Source organism: Helobdella robusta, assembly GCF_000326865.2.
Source record: "Helobdella robusta unplaced genomic scaffold HELROscaffold_4, whole genome shotgun sequence".
Taxonomy (NCBI): Eukaryota; Metazoa; Annelida; class Clitellata; order Rhynchobdellida; family Glossiphoniidae; genus Helobdella; species Helobdella robusta.
Genome location: NW_008704902.1, coordinates 1,117,001 through 1,134,881, shown reverse-complemented (window position 1 = coordinate 1,134,881; position 17,881 = coordinate 1,117,001). Strand labels below are relative to the sequence as shown.

The following is a 17,881-nucleotide window of genomic DNA, read 5'->3' as shown; positions in this document are numbered from 1 at the left end:
TCAATTTTGCAATTTTTTTTTAAATTTTTTTAAATTATACCGAATTGTGCTTGTTTAACTAAAGTATCTTGGCATGCTGTCGTGTCTGGTTTGGTTTCTAACTGTATAAACTTCGTGTAAAGAATCTTGCTGACATTTTTTTTATATTTACGTAGTCTTAATCGTTTAAAAGGTTTCACCGAGGGTTGGTTCTCAAATTCATCATATCAAATTTTAATCATATTCTCACTAGTGTTTTATTTTCGTTGGTCAACAACACATTTTTCATTTTGTATTTTTGTGGTATTCCTAATTGTTCTGTCTGTATTTTTGTTCTGTTAACATGTGCACGATTATTTTTATACATACGGTGTTTATTCATTCATTCATTCATTCATTCATTCATTCATTCATTCATTCATTCATTCATTCATTCACCAGCTTGATAATTCTGAATCGTTTTGTTTCCTAATAAGAAATACTAATTGTTTATTTTTTGTTTGTTATTGTTTTATAATGACGTGTTCGTTTGTGAAGGTCGGGTGCGTTTTTATTTTTTTTCAATTTAATAAATGGTGGTGGCGGTGATTGCATATGCCTGTATGGTAACTGGCAATGGTAGGTAGCATGAATTTGGATGCATGCGAATATTTTGGTTTGGTAATATAGATACGTGTACGTATGCACGACCACAATAGTTTTTGTAGTCAGGATTTTGTTGGTTTGGATTTTGTTGGTTTTTTCTCGATGTGGTCTTTTCAAAATTTTTCTTACGTGCATGTATGTACCTTATCCATATGAATTCATAAACGCACGCGTAAGTTTTGTAAGACTCCTTTCCATCTCTCTTTCTCTATCTTTTTCTCCCTCTCTCTTTCTCTTTCTCTTTCTCTTCTACACATTCCTTTTTATCATGGTCTCTCTCTTTTTCTTATTTAAATGTTGAGTTTGCTCGTGTTTTGATTTTACTGTAAAAATTTTTCTACCTGAAGGTTGAAGGTTGATTGGTTTAATGAGCTGTTTATGTTGATGAGGAAGGAGTTTTATTAAAGATTCATTCAGTTGATTTTATTTGTTCGTTAGTCGTTGAGAGTTTCCGTGGAGTGGTTCGTCGTTAAGAATTTCTGTGCAAGTGTACTACAAAACCGCCCTCAATATTTTGATCATTGTTTTTTAAATCTGTAATATATATATATATATATATATATATATATATATATATATATATATATGTATATATGTATATATGTATATATGTATATGTGTGTGTGTGTAGGTGTGTGTGAATTTACCAAATTTTTAGCTTTTGTAAGTTAACGGTTAAGCTTTTCTTCAAAGGCTCAAGCATAATTATTATCCAATTTATTGAAATTAATAATAAAATCAATCACTGGTGTTCATGATAAAGCGTATAGGTCCTGTTTCGATTTTTCTCATCATCAGCGCTTATATAGGATTATTTCAAATTTCATGATCAGCAATGATTTTCTTATTAATTTCAATAAATTGGATTATAATTATAAAATATTGAAGGGCTCAAGCGTAAACTTTCAAAAGCTATTTTGTTTATTTACAACAGTAGCTACTTCGCCACACATCATCATCCATAATAATTCGACTTCACGGAGACTTTTGAAAAATTTTGAATCATTTTATTTTCTGACTTTCCTCTTTATCGTAGTGAGTGGAACGTGGTCTGTGCTAGAAAAACATTTGTTTCCATCGAATATGGTCATTTCTTATTTGGTTTCATTCATTTTTAAGTTTAAATTTTGTTGTTAAGCGATAATATCCTCCAAATGATAACATTACAAAAATGTAAAACAATTATTATTACTGTTGTTTGTGCTACTACTATAATAGCAACCACACTATCATTACTATTACTGCTACTACTACTACTACTACCACCATCACCACTACTACTACTACCACTATCACTACTACTACTACTATTACTATTACTACTTTTACTACTATTATTACTGCTACTACTACTACTACTATGATTACTACCTTTTTAATTCTTATTATAATTCAATTACGTCTCAGCCAATACTCTTGCTATTAATGTAACAATCACGTTTAGATTCACAACTACATGCTAAGCCACCAACAAAAACAACAACAACACTCAGTTATGTATCAAAATTCGTAAATGTAAATATTTACTGAATTTAATAATATAATTATACAGCTGTATGCCAAGCAGAACTATTATTTATATTAATACATTTTAAAGCTGATTGAACAATGCTTGCAAGGACATCTCATTCACTCATTCATTCATTCATTCCTTGATGAAGTATTTTTGTTATTTTTTTACTTACTTTTTAACTTTTTGAAACATTATATCAATAAATTTATCTATTTTAGCGACGTTTTGTTGGGATTTTTTTATGTGTAGATAGATGTTTTTAACATTGTTTATGTTATAAAAGGTAACACGTTATACTGAATACATGGCAAATCTTTTTTTTATTTGCACTATTTTTCTATAATTTGTAAAGCAACATGGTGGTTTAGATTTTACTGGATTTTTCAGAAAAAATTGTTTAATTATTTAGAAAAGTAAATTTGTTTATTGCGTTATTGTTTCATTTTTATCGAATTAAGGTCTAAATATTTTTTGGTCTGGTGATGTTCCATAATTATTTTATCTACGATTTGATTCGTCGTATCATTTTAAATAAGATTGAAAACATTTTTAGTTGTTTTTTTAAATATCTTTGTTGGGTATGATGAATAAAATTTTTATGAAAAAATTTATCTTTAGAATTTAAAAATAACATTTTTTGTTATTTCTTAAACTGCCTTCTTCTCCACTTACTATCTCCTCATCATCTTTTCCATCATCATTTCTTCATCATCAGCACACGAACACGCCGCGTTTGTATTTAGTCTTATTTACTCACTTATTCATTCATTCATACACTCACACACACACATACATACACACACACTCACACAGAAAGAGAGAGAGAGGGGGGGAGAGAGAGACTATTTAAATATACGCAAGTTTAGATATCTCTACAACTATTAATGCCGCATCTTCCTATACGTGGATGAGTTATGTTATACAGTTGTTGACTTGCTGTGTTGCACTGAACACTACATTTATTGCACACAATGATTTTATGACAAGTACAAAGGTATATACATTTTGTAATACTACTAGAGTGTACGACTTTGAGCGTACGTTCAATGTTGCTTGTACAACATAAATACCTTTTAAATACGCGATGAAATATATTGTATTTTCAAATCGTTTTAATATAATTATTGCTTAGAGTGACACAACATAAAATACCTCTTTTTTGTATTTGTACGCGATATAATACCGCATGTGTACCGTAAAATATCATAAAAGTACAGATAACTGCGGTGCGTAGTGAATGAGGTATTTGTTATCTGGGTATTGTTCACTATCTTTTGAGGATGGTTGGTTGGTTGGATGTGTGCTTATAATGCCAGCACATCTGGACTGCAGATAATTTTATCATCAACACCATTTTATCATCTCAGTCGTCATCACCATCATTTTAATCATCCTAATCATCTGGATACTCACTCATCTTCAACTCACATTCGATATCATCTTCACAACAATCACCATCACTGTTATGTTATAGTGAGCGTAACATACACTTGATAACCAATGGCCATGTTGCGATTCTACAGCCAGTTATGATTCTACAGTCATCATCGTTATCGTTATCTTCTTCATCCTTGTTTGTTATCATCTTTGTCATCGACAACCTCATCATCTGGAGATCCTACTCATCGTCCTTATCATTGTTTTGTCACCAGGAACATCATCATCATCATCACCACCACCACCATCTTTATTGTTATTATTATTGTTATTATTACTACTACTACTACTACTACTACTACTACCGCGAATGGCATACAATGATATTTTTATTTTTCAAAATTGAAATTTTTTTTTAGCCAGCTGAGAGTTAAGAACGCACATTGCGTTTTTAATTATTTTTAATAAAATAAAAGATTTTTTTTTATTATCAATGTATGAAATAAAAAATTTAGAAAGTTGTAAATAAATAAATAATTATAAATAATATTATATTTAATATATATATGAAATATAAATGACTAAAATTTAAACGTGAAAAAAAATAATGCAATATTTAAGAGTTGTTTGTTTAAGAAGGATGTAATTGAATATGCTGCTGCTTGTGATGTGATGACGTCGTGTGAACCAAAAGACAGTGCGTATGTGTGCGTGCGTGTATGTATCTATACGTGTGTGTGTCCGTGTGTGTGTCTGTGTGTGTGTGTGTGTGAGAGAGAGAGAGTTTGAATACGTAAATGGGTGGTTATGTGGGGTATGCGTGTGTGCAGTAGAAAGTGTGTTTAAGTTTGTTTGAATGTTTATGTGATGGTGCGAATGTGTGCTGTGTTGTGTACTCTTGTACATGTAAGCGTTTGTTTTCGTACGTACGTATTATTTAACATTTTTATTTTCCATTATGCATTTACTTAATTTTCTATCTCCACGCACACCTGTGTTCAGGCTGGATGAGTTAAAAATTTATTAATGAAATGTTTTCTTGTGGGCAATTCTTTCAAGTTTCCTCAACATCCATAGGTAGCGTTTGTTTGTTTTCTGGAATCTGCTTGTATGTGTTTTGTATGTTTATGTGAGTGTGTGGATGTGTGAACATGTGTATACACATGTTCAAACATCAACAAACACGTACACACACATTCAAACGCACACACACACACACACATACACATCGTTGATGAACTTTGTAACCAGAGTAGAACAGTCATTTGTGTTTGTGTTACATCTTATTATTGTTTGTTATCCTTATGTTCGTCTATTTAGTTCTTATTGTTATTATTATTATTGTTGTTTTTTTACCCTTTCCATTGAATATTATCATAATAAACTATTTTTATTATGAAATTTTGTAAAAATGTGTGCTAACGCTAACTCATATTATCCGTATATGATATACACATTCACACAAAATTATTCACACATAAAAACACGTACAGAAAGGAAGCACCTCAAACACGCATACTACACACACACACACACACACACACACACACACACACACACACACACACACACACACACACACACATATAGCTACGCATACAAATCTACACATCGCATGTACAAAAACAAACACAGTACACTCCCGTATACACATACATAGGTATTTATTCACATACATACGTATTTATTCACATACATGCGCATTATAAACACATACAAAATAAACAAGTTCAAAGATATACACACATACATACACACACAAATATGTACACATGCATACAAATATGCACACACGCACATATATACATACGCATACAAACACCACTGATAAATGTTTGCTATCTAAAAAAATGTAGTTGCTTGTCGTCACTGTCGCCGCTGTCGTCGTGATTTTGTCGCCCTTGTTGTTTTTGAGGTGATGATGACAATGATGATATAACTAATGATGATAATGATGACATAGTTGATGTTGACGACGACGACGATGATGATGAAAGTGATGTGATAATCGTAAACAAACGGTTAGAACTCGAACGTTATATCTACTCGTTTACTCTAAGGCAGGGTGGAGTCACTGATGATGATGATGTTTTTGTTGCTGCTGCTGCTGATGATGATGTTGTTGTTCATGGTAACGATGATGATGATGTTATTGTTGATAATGATGATGATGATGATGATGTTATTGTTTATGACGATTATGTTATTTTTGTTGATGATGTTGTTGTTGATAATGATGATGATGTTGTTGTTGATAATGATGAGGATGATGTTGTTGATGATGATGATGTTGCTGCAGTGCTTGTTAATTTCGGTGATGTTTTTTGGTAAATTGAGGATGACGAAGACGATGATGACGATAAAAACACCATTGGTGACAATAAACAATAACAGATTATGCTGAGTATGATGACGATGATGAAGATGATGATGAAGATGATGATGGTGCGGCTGAAAAAAATCATTTTTCAAACACTTCATAATAAAATTCGTTGAAAACAGAACTTTTTAATATTTTTATTATTTTCATCTATTATTATTATTATTATTTTGTTATTATTATTATTGTTATTATTACTATTATCATCATCGTCAAGTGTACATATTTGTGTTTTTTCTGTTTTTTTTGTATGCATGTGCGTATGTGTCTTAGTAAGTGTACGCCATTCGGTCTATGTTTAGGTTGAGATGACGTAAAATATATTTTTTGTTAAGTTGGAGATGTTTGAAACTTGATTCATTTCATTTTTTTTCAGTTCCTCTTAAGATTTTATTGATTTTTTTAAATTTCTTTTCAAGATTCCACCAATTAATGGCAAACATTCGTTTTATGTTTTTGTAATGATTTCATTTAAATTGCATTAGTAAATATTGCTCGCTTTGATATAGAATTAATTAATATCCGTTTAATTTAAATTAAATTAAATGACTCGTACTCATCCAATTAATTGCACGAGTTAAAATTTAGAGATCTATTAAATGGAGATTTATTAGAGAAAATTAGGCGAAAAGACAGATAAATAATAAAATATTCACCGATGAATGTTGAGTACATGTTGGGAATGTTGAGAACGTATTTGAAACAGTGCGACGATGCACCTACTTGTACTTTTTGTCTTCCATGTAATTCACATGTAAACACAAATGCACAAAGAAATGTAGTATACACAATTACACATGCTAGCATAATGTAAGTACACATGTTGGAATGTAAGTACACAATTTTGCATATACTGTAAGTGCACGGTACTAGAAAAACACACAAACATAACGATAGAGATGGTGGTGAAGACGATGATCAGCATTTGATGTTTGGGTCGGGACGACATTGCACACATCAGCCGATGATCGATCATCCACTTCTGAAACTTGTGTAGCGTATAGTTGATTGTTGTTGTATGGAAGTGAATTGTTTAATTAGTTCGCAAACATCAGTGCATGTACATCAACACCCAAACAACACAACACAGAAACACAAATGTATGTGCCTCTAAAACTTTCACATACGTGCATGTGTATTTTCACACACCACACACAACACACACGCACACACACACACGCACACACACTCACGCACGCACGCACTTTTAAACTTGCATTAGTGCACACGCTCACATATTGCATACAGACTCTAGGTATTCCTTATAAAACTCACATCTCTATATCACATATGTTATATATATACACTCATAAGAAATATATGTCTATATATCATACATTAAGCTCGTACAAATATTAGAAGAAGCACAACATGTCAGAGTGAATCACTTTCCACAGAGCACAAGAGAGCTGACTGTGGAGCGCTATATAAATGATGCTGTGCTGATTGATGATGATGATGATAGTTTTGTTGTTTGACATTATTACTAACTGGAAAAACTGCTTTATTGCGCATAAATATTTAATTATGTCTCAAAAATGATTTGGAACATACTCAGTTGGAACATACTCAGTTAGAACATACTCAGTTGGAACATACTCAGTTTTCATTTGTTCTCGTTTATCGATCAATGTTTCGACGTGTGATTTGATTCAATGTCTTGTTGGCATCGTGTCATTTGACATTTTTTTCAAAAACTGTGATAATTAGGTTATTTTTAAGTTTATTGTTCGATCACTTTGTTAACATTTATAGATTTGACACAGTTTAGAATATAAATTAACAACATGAAATGTTAAAAATGTCAATTAATTTGGTAAAGTGAAATATTTGAAACATTTCCGTTGTTGATGATAATCAATTCAACTGAATCTAGGTTGATGGACTAGATAGCCAACAAGTGAATAACATTCAATCAATTAATATTAGCATCAACATCAAAAACCTTCCTACAAAAAAAAGTTGAAAAGTTTAAATTGCAAATTCAAAAACAGCTGACCATTGGAGCGTGCAACATAAGTTATTAAAAAATGACTGAACTTTTAAAAAATCGTCAAAAGTTGTCTGAAATGATGATGGTGCATGACAGTGGAGAAGAATCATCGAATGCAGATTGCAGTCTCTCAAACAAGAAAAAACGCAGTCGAACCACATTCAGCCAACACCAGCTGGAAGAGATGGAAACCATCTTTCAGCAGAGCCACTATCCAGACCAGTCGGCCAGAGAGCATCTGGCCAATAAGTGTTCCCTGACAGATGGCAAAATACAAGTTGGTATTTGTTTTTTTGTAAACTTGGATCGCCTGTTATTTCTTCAAAAATTTTAATTTTTATCAATGTGAGCAAGTTTTACTAAATTTTTATTGTTAATTTATGTTAGCGAACTATATTTTTAATGCGTTCAGAAAGAAAAATTTACCGTAAAGGCACGTTTTGCGATTGCGACGATGTAGAACACTTCGATTTTATTTCTTTAATGTCGGATAAAAACTTACTATAATAGATTAAATTTCAATGCTTTCCGATTAAATTTTGGACTCAGGTTTGGTTTCAAAACAGGCGTTCAAAGTGGCGGAAGCAACAATCAGCCAAAAAATCCAACAACGTAAGCAACAATATCAGCAATAACTGCAGCAGCAACATCAGTAACAACTACAGCAACAACAGCAATCAAAACATCAACTATAACAACACCAACCAGAATCACGATCAAAATATCAACCATCATAACGCTAGCAACCACATCAACAACTACAACAACCACAACAATCACGTCCTTCTGTTTTCATCGGACGAGAGTGACCAACAACAATCTGCCGACAATGACTACAACCAAGATCAGCGAATATCAGAAATGTTGTACCAAAAAGAGCTGGAATCGTTGCACAGCCCTAACTCTTATACATCCCTACTACCGCCTTTTTCAACATCCTGGCCGAACTTGACTCGACCGAATTTTGAATCGTCTAATGATATCGTCGTCGGATCAGCAGAACATCCATCTCCGATTTCAAATTCTTCAATCGCCAATAATCTAGGAGTCCAGATCGATCGGTTATCAGCGAATGAAATTTCCACTGATATTTGTTTCAGTACCGAAGATGATTCGATTAAATACGGTTTGAATTCTGAAAATCAAAATTTTAAAAGTAAAACTATGGAACCGTCAACCAAACAGTTTTATTACTCTTTAGCCTAATTTAGTGTTCAGATTTTCACGCCAAACATAAACAAACACATCGCGAACACACGCACACGCGCGCACACAAACACACGCCCCACACAGAGTATATATGCATACATACAAATAAATACATACACATACAATGTTTAGCTACCTAAGTATTCGTACATTCATGCACAACACAAACATTCAAACTGTTTATAATTCGCAGACTATGAGCTAGTATATAATAAATCACTATTACTCAATATACAATTTCCCTGATATATCTCAAGTATTGGTTTTAAAACAAACTTCAGTATACATGCAAAACAAGGATGCAACTCCAGACATAAACTACTATCCCTAATTAATTTAACACTCATTTAATATCGTTATCGCTTCTTTTATTTTGTAACTAATTATTTTCCATACATAAGTCATCTTTCTTTATTTCACTATAAACATGTAAAATTATATAAAATTATAATGATAACAATAATAATTATATTTTTTAGGTTTCATGCATTTTTTTTATTTTTATAAAATCAAGATTAAAAAAATTTACTTTTCTGCCAAGCAAAATTGAGAATTGTAAATATCATAAAATTCATTATTTGAACTTGTTTTCAATGAAAAATATGAATCCACCTCGAAATTATTTATAATAATAATAATTATAACAATAATGATAACAATAATAACAACAATAAAAATAATAAAATTACAATAATAATGAAGATGAATGTTTGAAATAATAAACACGCAACGTAAACAATGAGAATTAAAAAGCAAGAAACAAGAGTCACTTGACATTTGTTGGGCTGTTCTTAAGTATTTTAACAAGTAATAAATCAAAACATGATTAGATTTTGTTAGAAAAAAATGAAAAAAAATGTTTTTAATAAACAATGTCAATAAAAAGTTGAAGAAAAACGAAAAAATCAATCTAAAATAACAAAAAATTCACAAGTTAATAAAAACAGTTTATATATATTAAAAATCTTCAATTGAAACAAAAAATGGAAAACCGTTTCAACATTAGCACCCGTGCTAGTAATTTTGTTACTAGTAGTAATGGTAGTAGTGATAATACCAACAGTATTTAAAATATTATAATAGAAATAGTTGGGCGGTGGTCCGAAATTGTTGATAGTTGCTGGTAGCAGCTGTAACCGCAGCTGTCGAAAGTAATATGCTACCGGAAGTAGCAAATAAATTAAAGTAGCAATGGGAGTAAAAGTAGTATCAATTTATCAGTGGCAATTATGGCGGTTTCATACAATTTTCTAACTAATCTTTTTAATAACTGTAAGTAGTATCAATACTACTCCATCAGGAACACTCATTAGCATTTAGCAACGATATTTAATCTAAACAAAACAATAGCTATCGTATTAGACATGAACATACATACACAACACACTTAAATGGTGCAAAATTTCACTAAATAATTACCGCTATTATACTGTGTACAAATAACTTGATAGTTGTGAAAGTTTAGTTTCGAAAAATAAAATACAAAATCATTTTGTTTTGAGTCTTGCCATCTCCAACTGGCATTTACTCCACTTTGGTGTAACAATTGTTAAAATACAAATATAATGCCAAAATACTTTCAAAACACTCAACTGAAAATAAAGATCAACGGTCAGTTTATAACAAACATTCAGGTTTGTTTGATTGAAGGATGAAACCCATATTATTCAGTCAAATGTACCTGAAGAGAGCTCTGACCTCATCGGCAATGGTCGGCTCCTTTATAAAGTACTCCACAAATGGAACCAACTTTTCACTGCTCGAATCGAACCGACCATAAATTATTAGTTTCGTAATTTTTGGACCAGTATTCAACAGTCCGTACCAAACACTTTTGTTACTCTTGCTGCTTGTATGCTTCTGCAGTGGGTACCAGTTTTCGTTGAGACAGATGAAAACTTCGAAAGCAGCAGACGATTCCAACTTGAAGTTGATGTTCGTGTTCATGGGAAGTTCTCCTGTCAGAGGCTCCAACAAGCGACTGTCCCTCCATCGATTCGTCGTGTATGGTAAAATATTTGTTTGTCCCGAAGCCACACGACAATCGAGAAAGCATTTATAGAGAAGTACGTGTGATGGACCTGTTGACGATTTGGGGTTTGCCAGTATGTTGAGCACGTAGTGACCTTTCTGAGGGCATCTGACCAAACATTCCAATTTCGATTCGTTTCTGTATTGTATCATTGCAAATCGGTTGCAATCAATTTCTTTCATGTCCGTTTGATTAAAATAGCTCAGCTCTAACGCTATCCTAACATTACTCTGACGAGTTAAAAAGAATTCGATGACCAGGGAGCCGGTGCAAATGATGTAGGGGTCGAACGATTCAAATATTTGTAGTCCATATTTCTGGCTGTGTGGAGTGTGGCCAAAACTGGTGACGGGTGGGTAAGATAATATTTGGTAGGCGTCTGGAGCAAATGATGAACTGTAAACCAAGAACGAACAAGCATTATCTAATGATTCACATTCCCAATTCTTATCGACAAAGATGTCCCAGAAATATCGACCCGGTTGAGGAATACGTGCTGCGAATACTACATAATTACCGATATATCGAATAAAACACCGATTTAGCAAAGATTCTTCCGGAATTTTGTGATCTTTTGAGATTAACTTACAAGCAAAACTCATCAAGTGTGGGGTGTAAAGTTTTAATTCGACAAAACCATCTGATGATGTCCTCAAGACAGATTCCACGTTAGACGTGAATTTTAATTTATTGTTGAAAAATGGAGATTTGACGACTGGCATGCGAACAAAATCATCCAAAGTTATGGTCCTCCTCAGCAACTGCCACTTTGGATCGTCTGGAAAATGTTGTTGTATATGATCTTCAGGGTCCGTCAGGAAATAAAATTCATCGATTTTGTAAGTGAGTTGTTGGTCGTTTGCCTCCTTCACGTGACGTGCACCCCAGTTGCAGTTGATGAACCTCCACGAGTCCTTGATCCACACGGCAGTCCACTGGTTCCGAAATCGTTCACTTTTGAAGCGGGAACCAGGTCTGTAGCCCACTCCTTTCGAGAAGCCGCTGATGATTTCGCAGTGGATGCCCACGTAACTGTTGAATGTTACATAGAAAGAATTAAAAAGCTTGAGATGATTAGTTGATGATCACGATGATTATGACGACGGTGATGTTCTAATTATAATTATGTGATGTCAAGAAATATGTTGGGAAACTGTTTAAATTAAACTTTAATGTTTCAACATCTAGGAGCCTTTAAAATAAATTTTTTAAAATAAAAAATAATTTACTGATTAATCGTTTGGGCATAAACAACAGCTAATTAAATGTAGTTATAATAAAATTATTGCAAAATCTATGATCGAGTTTGTCACGTCGTGTGAGTTCATCATGTGATTGAAATACATTGACGACATGTGTATCGAAAGTTAGAGAGCTGAAATGATAACAACGATAAGGACAATAATGACGACGATATCAGTTAATTAACTAAGATGATGTCAAAATGGCTAAAAAGCAAATAAAAATTATGAACAATAGGGAACCTGCACAATCTTTTGAAGAGGTTGTGGTAAGTTTCTGTGCCAGATTTGATGCCCCTCAATAACCCCATGGGAGTGTTTGTGGTGAGGTCTTTCGAGAATTCTATCTTATTCAAATCCTTGGCAGTTATCCAACGAAATATTGCTCTGTGCATAAATTTAAAAAATTCAAAATGTTAATAAAAACAATTTAAAAAATGGTTACTGAGTTGTTGTTAATAAATTTAAACAACGATTGCATGGTTGATAGTTGCTCACCGAACTTTCTGCAAGTCTGACGTGCAGTTGTAACTCAATTTTCTGACGAGGTCAGTGAATGAGGTCGGGTCCTTCTTCGCCTCCTTTTTAATAGTTCATATTCATTTACATTTATTTACTTTTGTTTTTTTTAGTTTTTAAATGAACAATAATATTTAAATTATTATTATTATTTTAAGAGCTTTGCTAACGAACTAACAGTTACTTAATAAATTACACTTTCATCATCATATTTGCGTATAAAAAAGATGTTACAGAAATTAAGTTAAATTTTAACTTCGAACGCTTGTCTGTCAAATTCTTCAAAAATTTCAGGGTTCTTGTATAGTTTGGACTTGCGACAGACGGGTGGTTCAGCGTTTGGTGGCATGGACATTCGTGGGGAGTTCTCCTCATCTTCGTAATCACCCTCCAAGTAGTGCACCCGATTCTGCTTGGATTTCCTCCGCTCGCCAGTGCTTTTTATATCAATTGAAATATTTTTGTTACTTTTTGAAATTATTCATTTAAAAAATCGCATCTCTAGAAAAGTTAATTATTTAAAATCCGCAAAAACATCAACTCCAGTTGATATAAAACCATCATTAATAATCGTTACGTTACAGTAAAAGTGTAACCTGTCATTGCTGGAATTGTTTAACTTTTGATCGGATATGTTGTGACCACTGGAATGACGTGAAGAGTTGAAATCCTTCCAAATATTTTTATCTGCATGCTTGCTTTCGCCAGATGATTTCATATCACTAGCAACAACTGTTGTTTCTGATTTGATTCCTTCGGTTTTTTCATTTAATTTCTTTGGTGTGATTTTCAAATTACTTTTTTTCAAAACTTTTTTAATTCTTTCTTCGATAGTTTCTAGTTCTTCATCATCATCGTCATCGGTTTCATCGCTACGCTGTTCGTTTTTGTTTGCACTAGCTGCCTCGTCATCCTCATCCTCTTCAACTTCATCCTCTTCTTCTTCACTGTTTTTATTAGATTTATCTTTACCTACTTCAACTCGAAACTTTTCTTTCAGCAAATTTTCTTTGTTCTCCATGATTGTGCTTTGAGGTTTTTGTCCTAACTTTTCATTTTTCCGTTGTCCTTCCATCGACAAATTATTGTGCGGTTTTTTAATATCGCCCACCAGTACATCTGTTTCTTTACTTTGATAATCTCTGACATTTTTCTTTTTCCTGCTTTTTCTCAAATTCTCATCAGCTATTTCTTCTGTTTCAACGACAGAATTTGCATCCGTTTGCACTTCATTTTTTTTACGCTTTGGTTTAGAAATCTTCTTCCCGCTCGTATCGTCATCCTCACGAGTAACCTCGCTCCTTTCAATTCCAATTGATAATTTTGTTTCATTGTTTTGACCCCGTTCATTTTCAATTTGCACTTGTTTTTTGCTTTCAGTATCTTCCTCTGGTAGAAAAATTTCAGTTTTTTTATTTGTAAACTTTTTTTTGTGGCCAACGTGTTCAGTGAATTTATCGTTGTAATCGTCAAGATCGTATGTTTTAATATTGTGCTGCTCAACTTCTTCAATGTCATCATCATTATAACTCGCTTCATTGTTTTCATCATCATCATTTTCATCCTCCTCTTCTTCATCACAGTTTGATTTATCATCATCATTGTCATGATCTTCATCATCGTCTTTGTTTTTCTTACTAGAAACATATTTCATGTCTTTATAACTTGTTCTTTTCGCATATTGAGAGCCACGTTTTTCATCCAATTTTTCTCCAACCTCTATGTCCTGTGATTTAATTTCAAAATTAAGAAGTACATTTGCGCGTCAATCTCATTCTCATTTGTTTTTTATTTATTCAATTCATTTGCAGAGGTATTACAGGTTAACCTAAGCAAACTTCTTGTATAGCATTCTATCGTTGTCAGTTATATTTGCTTCTTTTTTAACAACGCTAAATTGATTCTGTTATGCCAAATTTATTAAAAAAAGTTTAAAATCAAATTTAGGGAGCCAAATGAAACCTTCTGTTCAATCATGAAGAGCATCTCTTGGGCATGTTTCTGAGTCAATCTCGCCACAGCCTCCTGTTCCTCCAAATGCATCTTATCCAACAAGTCCTTTATCTTAAGTTCTCTTTGATCTTTATAATATTGCTCAACCTTGAAAAACAGAAAATAATTCATTCGTTGTGAAACTATTTATTAGTTGTAAAACATTAATAATGATTAATAACTTTCTTCGATATACAACATTTAGATTATACCAGGACCACAAATACCCACGCATTGCATAAACAAACCTTTTGAATTCCTTTTTTTCTCTCATTTTCAGTAACCTTCTGATCTTCAAACCAGGCAACTAATTCCTTCACAGTCTTCTCTTTCTCACGCGCTAGAGTACTTTCTAAATGTTTGAGTTGCACCTTCCTTTCTTCATACATTTCATTGTACAGTTCGTCCTCTTCTTTTCTGTGCTTTTTTTCAAGCTCTTCTTGAGCTTCAAATATGCCAAATTTCTGATAGTCCTGTGTGCAAATACAACATTTGAATTAATTTTTATTATTAATTCTAACTTTTCATTATACAAGAATTGAAGTGTGGCAAGATTTGCAGTTCAAATAAAATATCTTTCAGTTACTATTCATTTCCAATATAAATTATTGACTTATTCAAAAATCAACGTTCAACCTTCAAATAAAAAATATTAATGCTATTGAATTATTTTAAATTGAACAACAATAACAACCTCGGTTGTTTTCAATGATTTCCTTCTCTTGATTTTTTGTGTTTTTTTAATATTTCTTGCATGCTCAAACTCCATTGCATCTGGATCATAATTGTTTGGTGATGGTTCGAATTGCCTCAATATCTAGAAAAATTATTCATCATTACAAATTAATTAAACAATGAAATAACGAGTGAGTTAGTTTATTAATAAAAAAGAAATTAAACAAAAATTACAAATAATAAAAAATTAAATTGAATGAGAAATAAAATTAAACATAAAATGAAAAAGGAACTTAAATTTGTATAACCTTATCACTTGCACCCTTCTGAGCTCTAATAGCAGCTTGTATTTCAAGGGCCTCTTTGTCATAAGCAGCTTCCAACTTTGGTACATGGGTCTTGCAGAAGACTTCTCGAATGTTCTTTGACGAGTTTGAAGTGACTCTACAAAAAGTTTTTAAAGTCAGCTGGAGACCACAGGTATGACATTTGAAACAGCCTCTGTGGTATAGCTCTCCAATGTCAATTCTTTCCATTGGGTAGACCTGCAATTACATCATTGTGCCTTTGTAAATTTTTCTGCCATATTTGCTTAAATTTTTAAAAAAAAAATGCATTTATTAATGTGAAATATAAGTGTAATTATGGATCACAAATGTTTAATATTTTTCAATTGAAATAATGAAAAATTTATCAATTTCTAATTAAATTGAATAAATATGATCAATCAAAAACGAATCTGAATGACCATTCCTTCATTCAATTCAATCACTTATTTATTCATTAACTATTTATTTAACTTACTCGTCTTCCACATAAATGGCACAAATTCTTAGCCACAACAGGTGTGTTTGTTGTAGGCTTAGGGATTCTTTTAGGCTTGTATCCCAAAGATTCCAAAACATCATCCCTCGACGTCCTCGCTGGTTCGAGACCATCCACAGCATCAGTTGAATCCAGAGACTCCATCGATGCAAATCTGTCTCGTGATGATAGCTTCGATGCAGGCTCACCCAAGTCTATGACAACTTTTTTGGCTTTGTTTTGTTGAAGCTGCTGTTGTTGGCATTGTAGTTTGTGTCCTTTATGTTGTTTGATAACTTTTTTCTGAGGTTCTGTCAGACTTTCCTCATATCTCTCTGTGTATGATGCCGTTGTTGTTGAATCTTCTCCAGACATTTTTCTATACAATGTACGTTACAATATGTGTCGTAATGTTGCGTCTATCTATGTGAATGAATTGTATAATAACAATATAAAGGAAACAACTCAGGCGATCCCAGCAATTTAATTAAAAGTAAACGATGACTCTAGTTTCTAGTATATATTGCTATTATAACGTAGCAGTTAGTAGTAAGCCACAAACTGCACAGTTGATTCACCAATGAATTAATTAATAAAAGATGATATAATGACGACATTTGGCACTGCTTAAGTTTTCCTTTATAGATTTGCAATAAAAAATAGTAAAATTAATCTTATATGTGTGACGTTATTACGTAGTAAATAAGCAAGGCAAACGTTTTGCTTATTCTGTCGTTTAATTAACCGCACACCTGTATTACTCATCTTACTATTTTTAACAGGTGTGGTGCTTATTGGCTGAAGCGAGGACCAATCGCTGTTCAGAATGGAGTTATTACTCTGGTTTAAATTTTCAAATTTTGTTGGCTAAAAAGCGTTTGTTTGTTTGTTAATTTCAAATTCATCGGTCGTGTTTTTCAATTTTTTCTATACATTCAATTCGTAAAATGTGAGTGAACATTATTAATCATAAACTAGCTGGCACTTGAAAATCCAACCAGATCATCATAGCATTTTACTTGTGTATAGAGAAATTAAAAATTGACTTGTTAGTCTCCTTCATACGAGCAACTTAGAAGATCAAACGAAAGTCCTTTCAAGTGTTGATTAATTAATACGGCAATTCAAACGTACCAGCCGCAGGACAAATCGTGTCTGTCAATTTATGCGATAGCTCACTTAACTTTATTAACTATGAGGAAAGTGAAGTAGCGTGAATTTTAATTTGCTGCGAACTTTCACGTGTAAGTGAAAGAAATATTAAGTTTAAGTCGCTGGTTGAATTCAACGGAATGTAGTTAAGCTAGGGAGGCTTTAGTTTAAAATCTGAATGCTACTAGAGTGCAAATGTGTGTGCGTCTGTGCGTGCGTGCGTGCGTGCGTGCGTGTGTGTGCACATTTATTTTAAGCTGTTCACTTGCACAATACAACATATTATTTCCTCCTAAATATGGTCAAACATAATGATAAGAAGGCAGGAGAATTGTGATAGAGTTCACTGATAGAGCTCATCGAGCACAAC

At 32.7% G+C, this 17,881-nt stretch overlaps 2 protein-coding genes across 2 annotated transcripts; one reads left to right on the top strand and one right to left on the bottom strand.

Moving 5' to 3' along the window:
- Positions 1–7,969: 7,969 nt before the first annotated feature.
- On the top strand, positions 7,970–8,478 carry HELRODRAFT_66919 (hypothetical protein; the record flags this gene model as incomplete). Its single annotated transcript, XM_009024244.1, has 2 exons — positions 7,970–8,164; positions 8,437–8,478. Coding segments are annotated over 2 exons (237 nt in total), but the record flags the coding sequence as incomplete, so codon positions are not given.
- Positions 8,479–11,781: 3,303 nt separating this feature from the next.
- On the bottom strand, positions 11,782–12,764 carry HELRODRAFT_67307 (hypothetical protein; the record flags this gene model as incomplete). The annotated part of the gene is made up of 2 exons (XM_009024308.1): positions 11,782–12,160; positions 12,613–12,764. Coding segments are annotated over 2 exons (531 nt in total), but the record flags the coding sequence as incomplete, so codon positions are not given.
- Between the last annotated feature and the right edge of the window lie 5,117 nt (positions 12,765–17,881).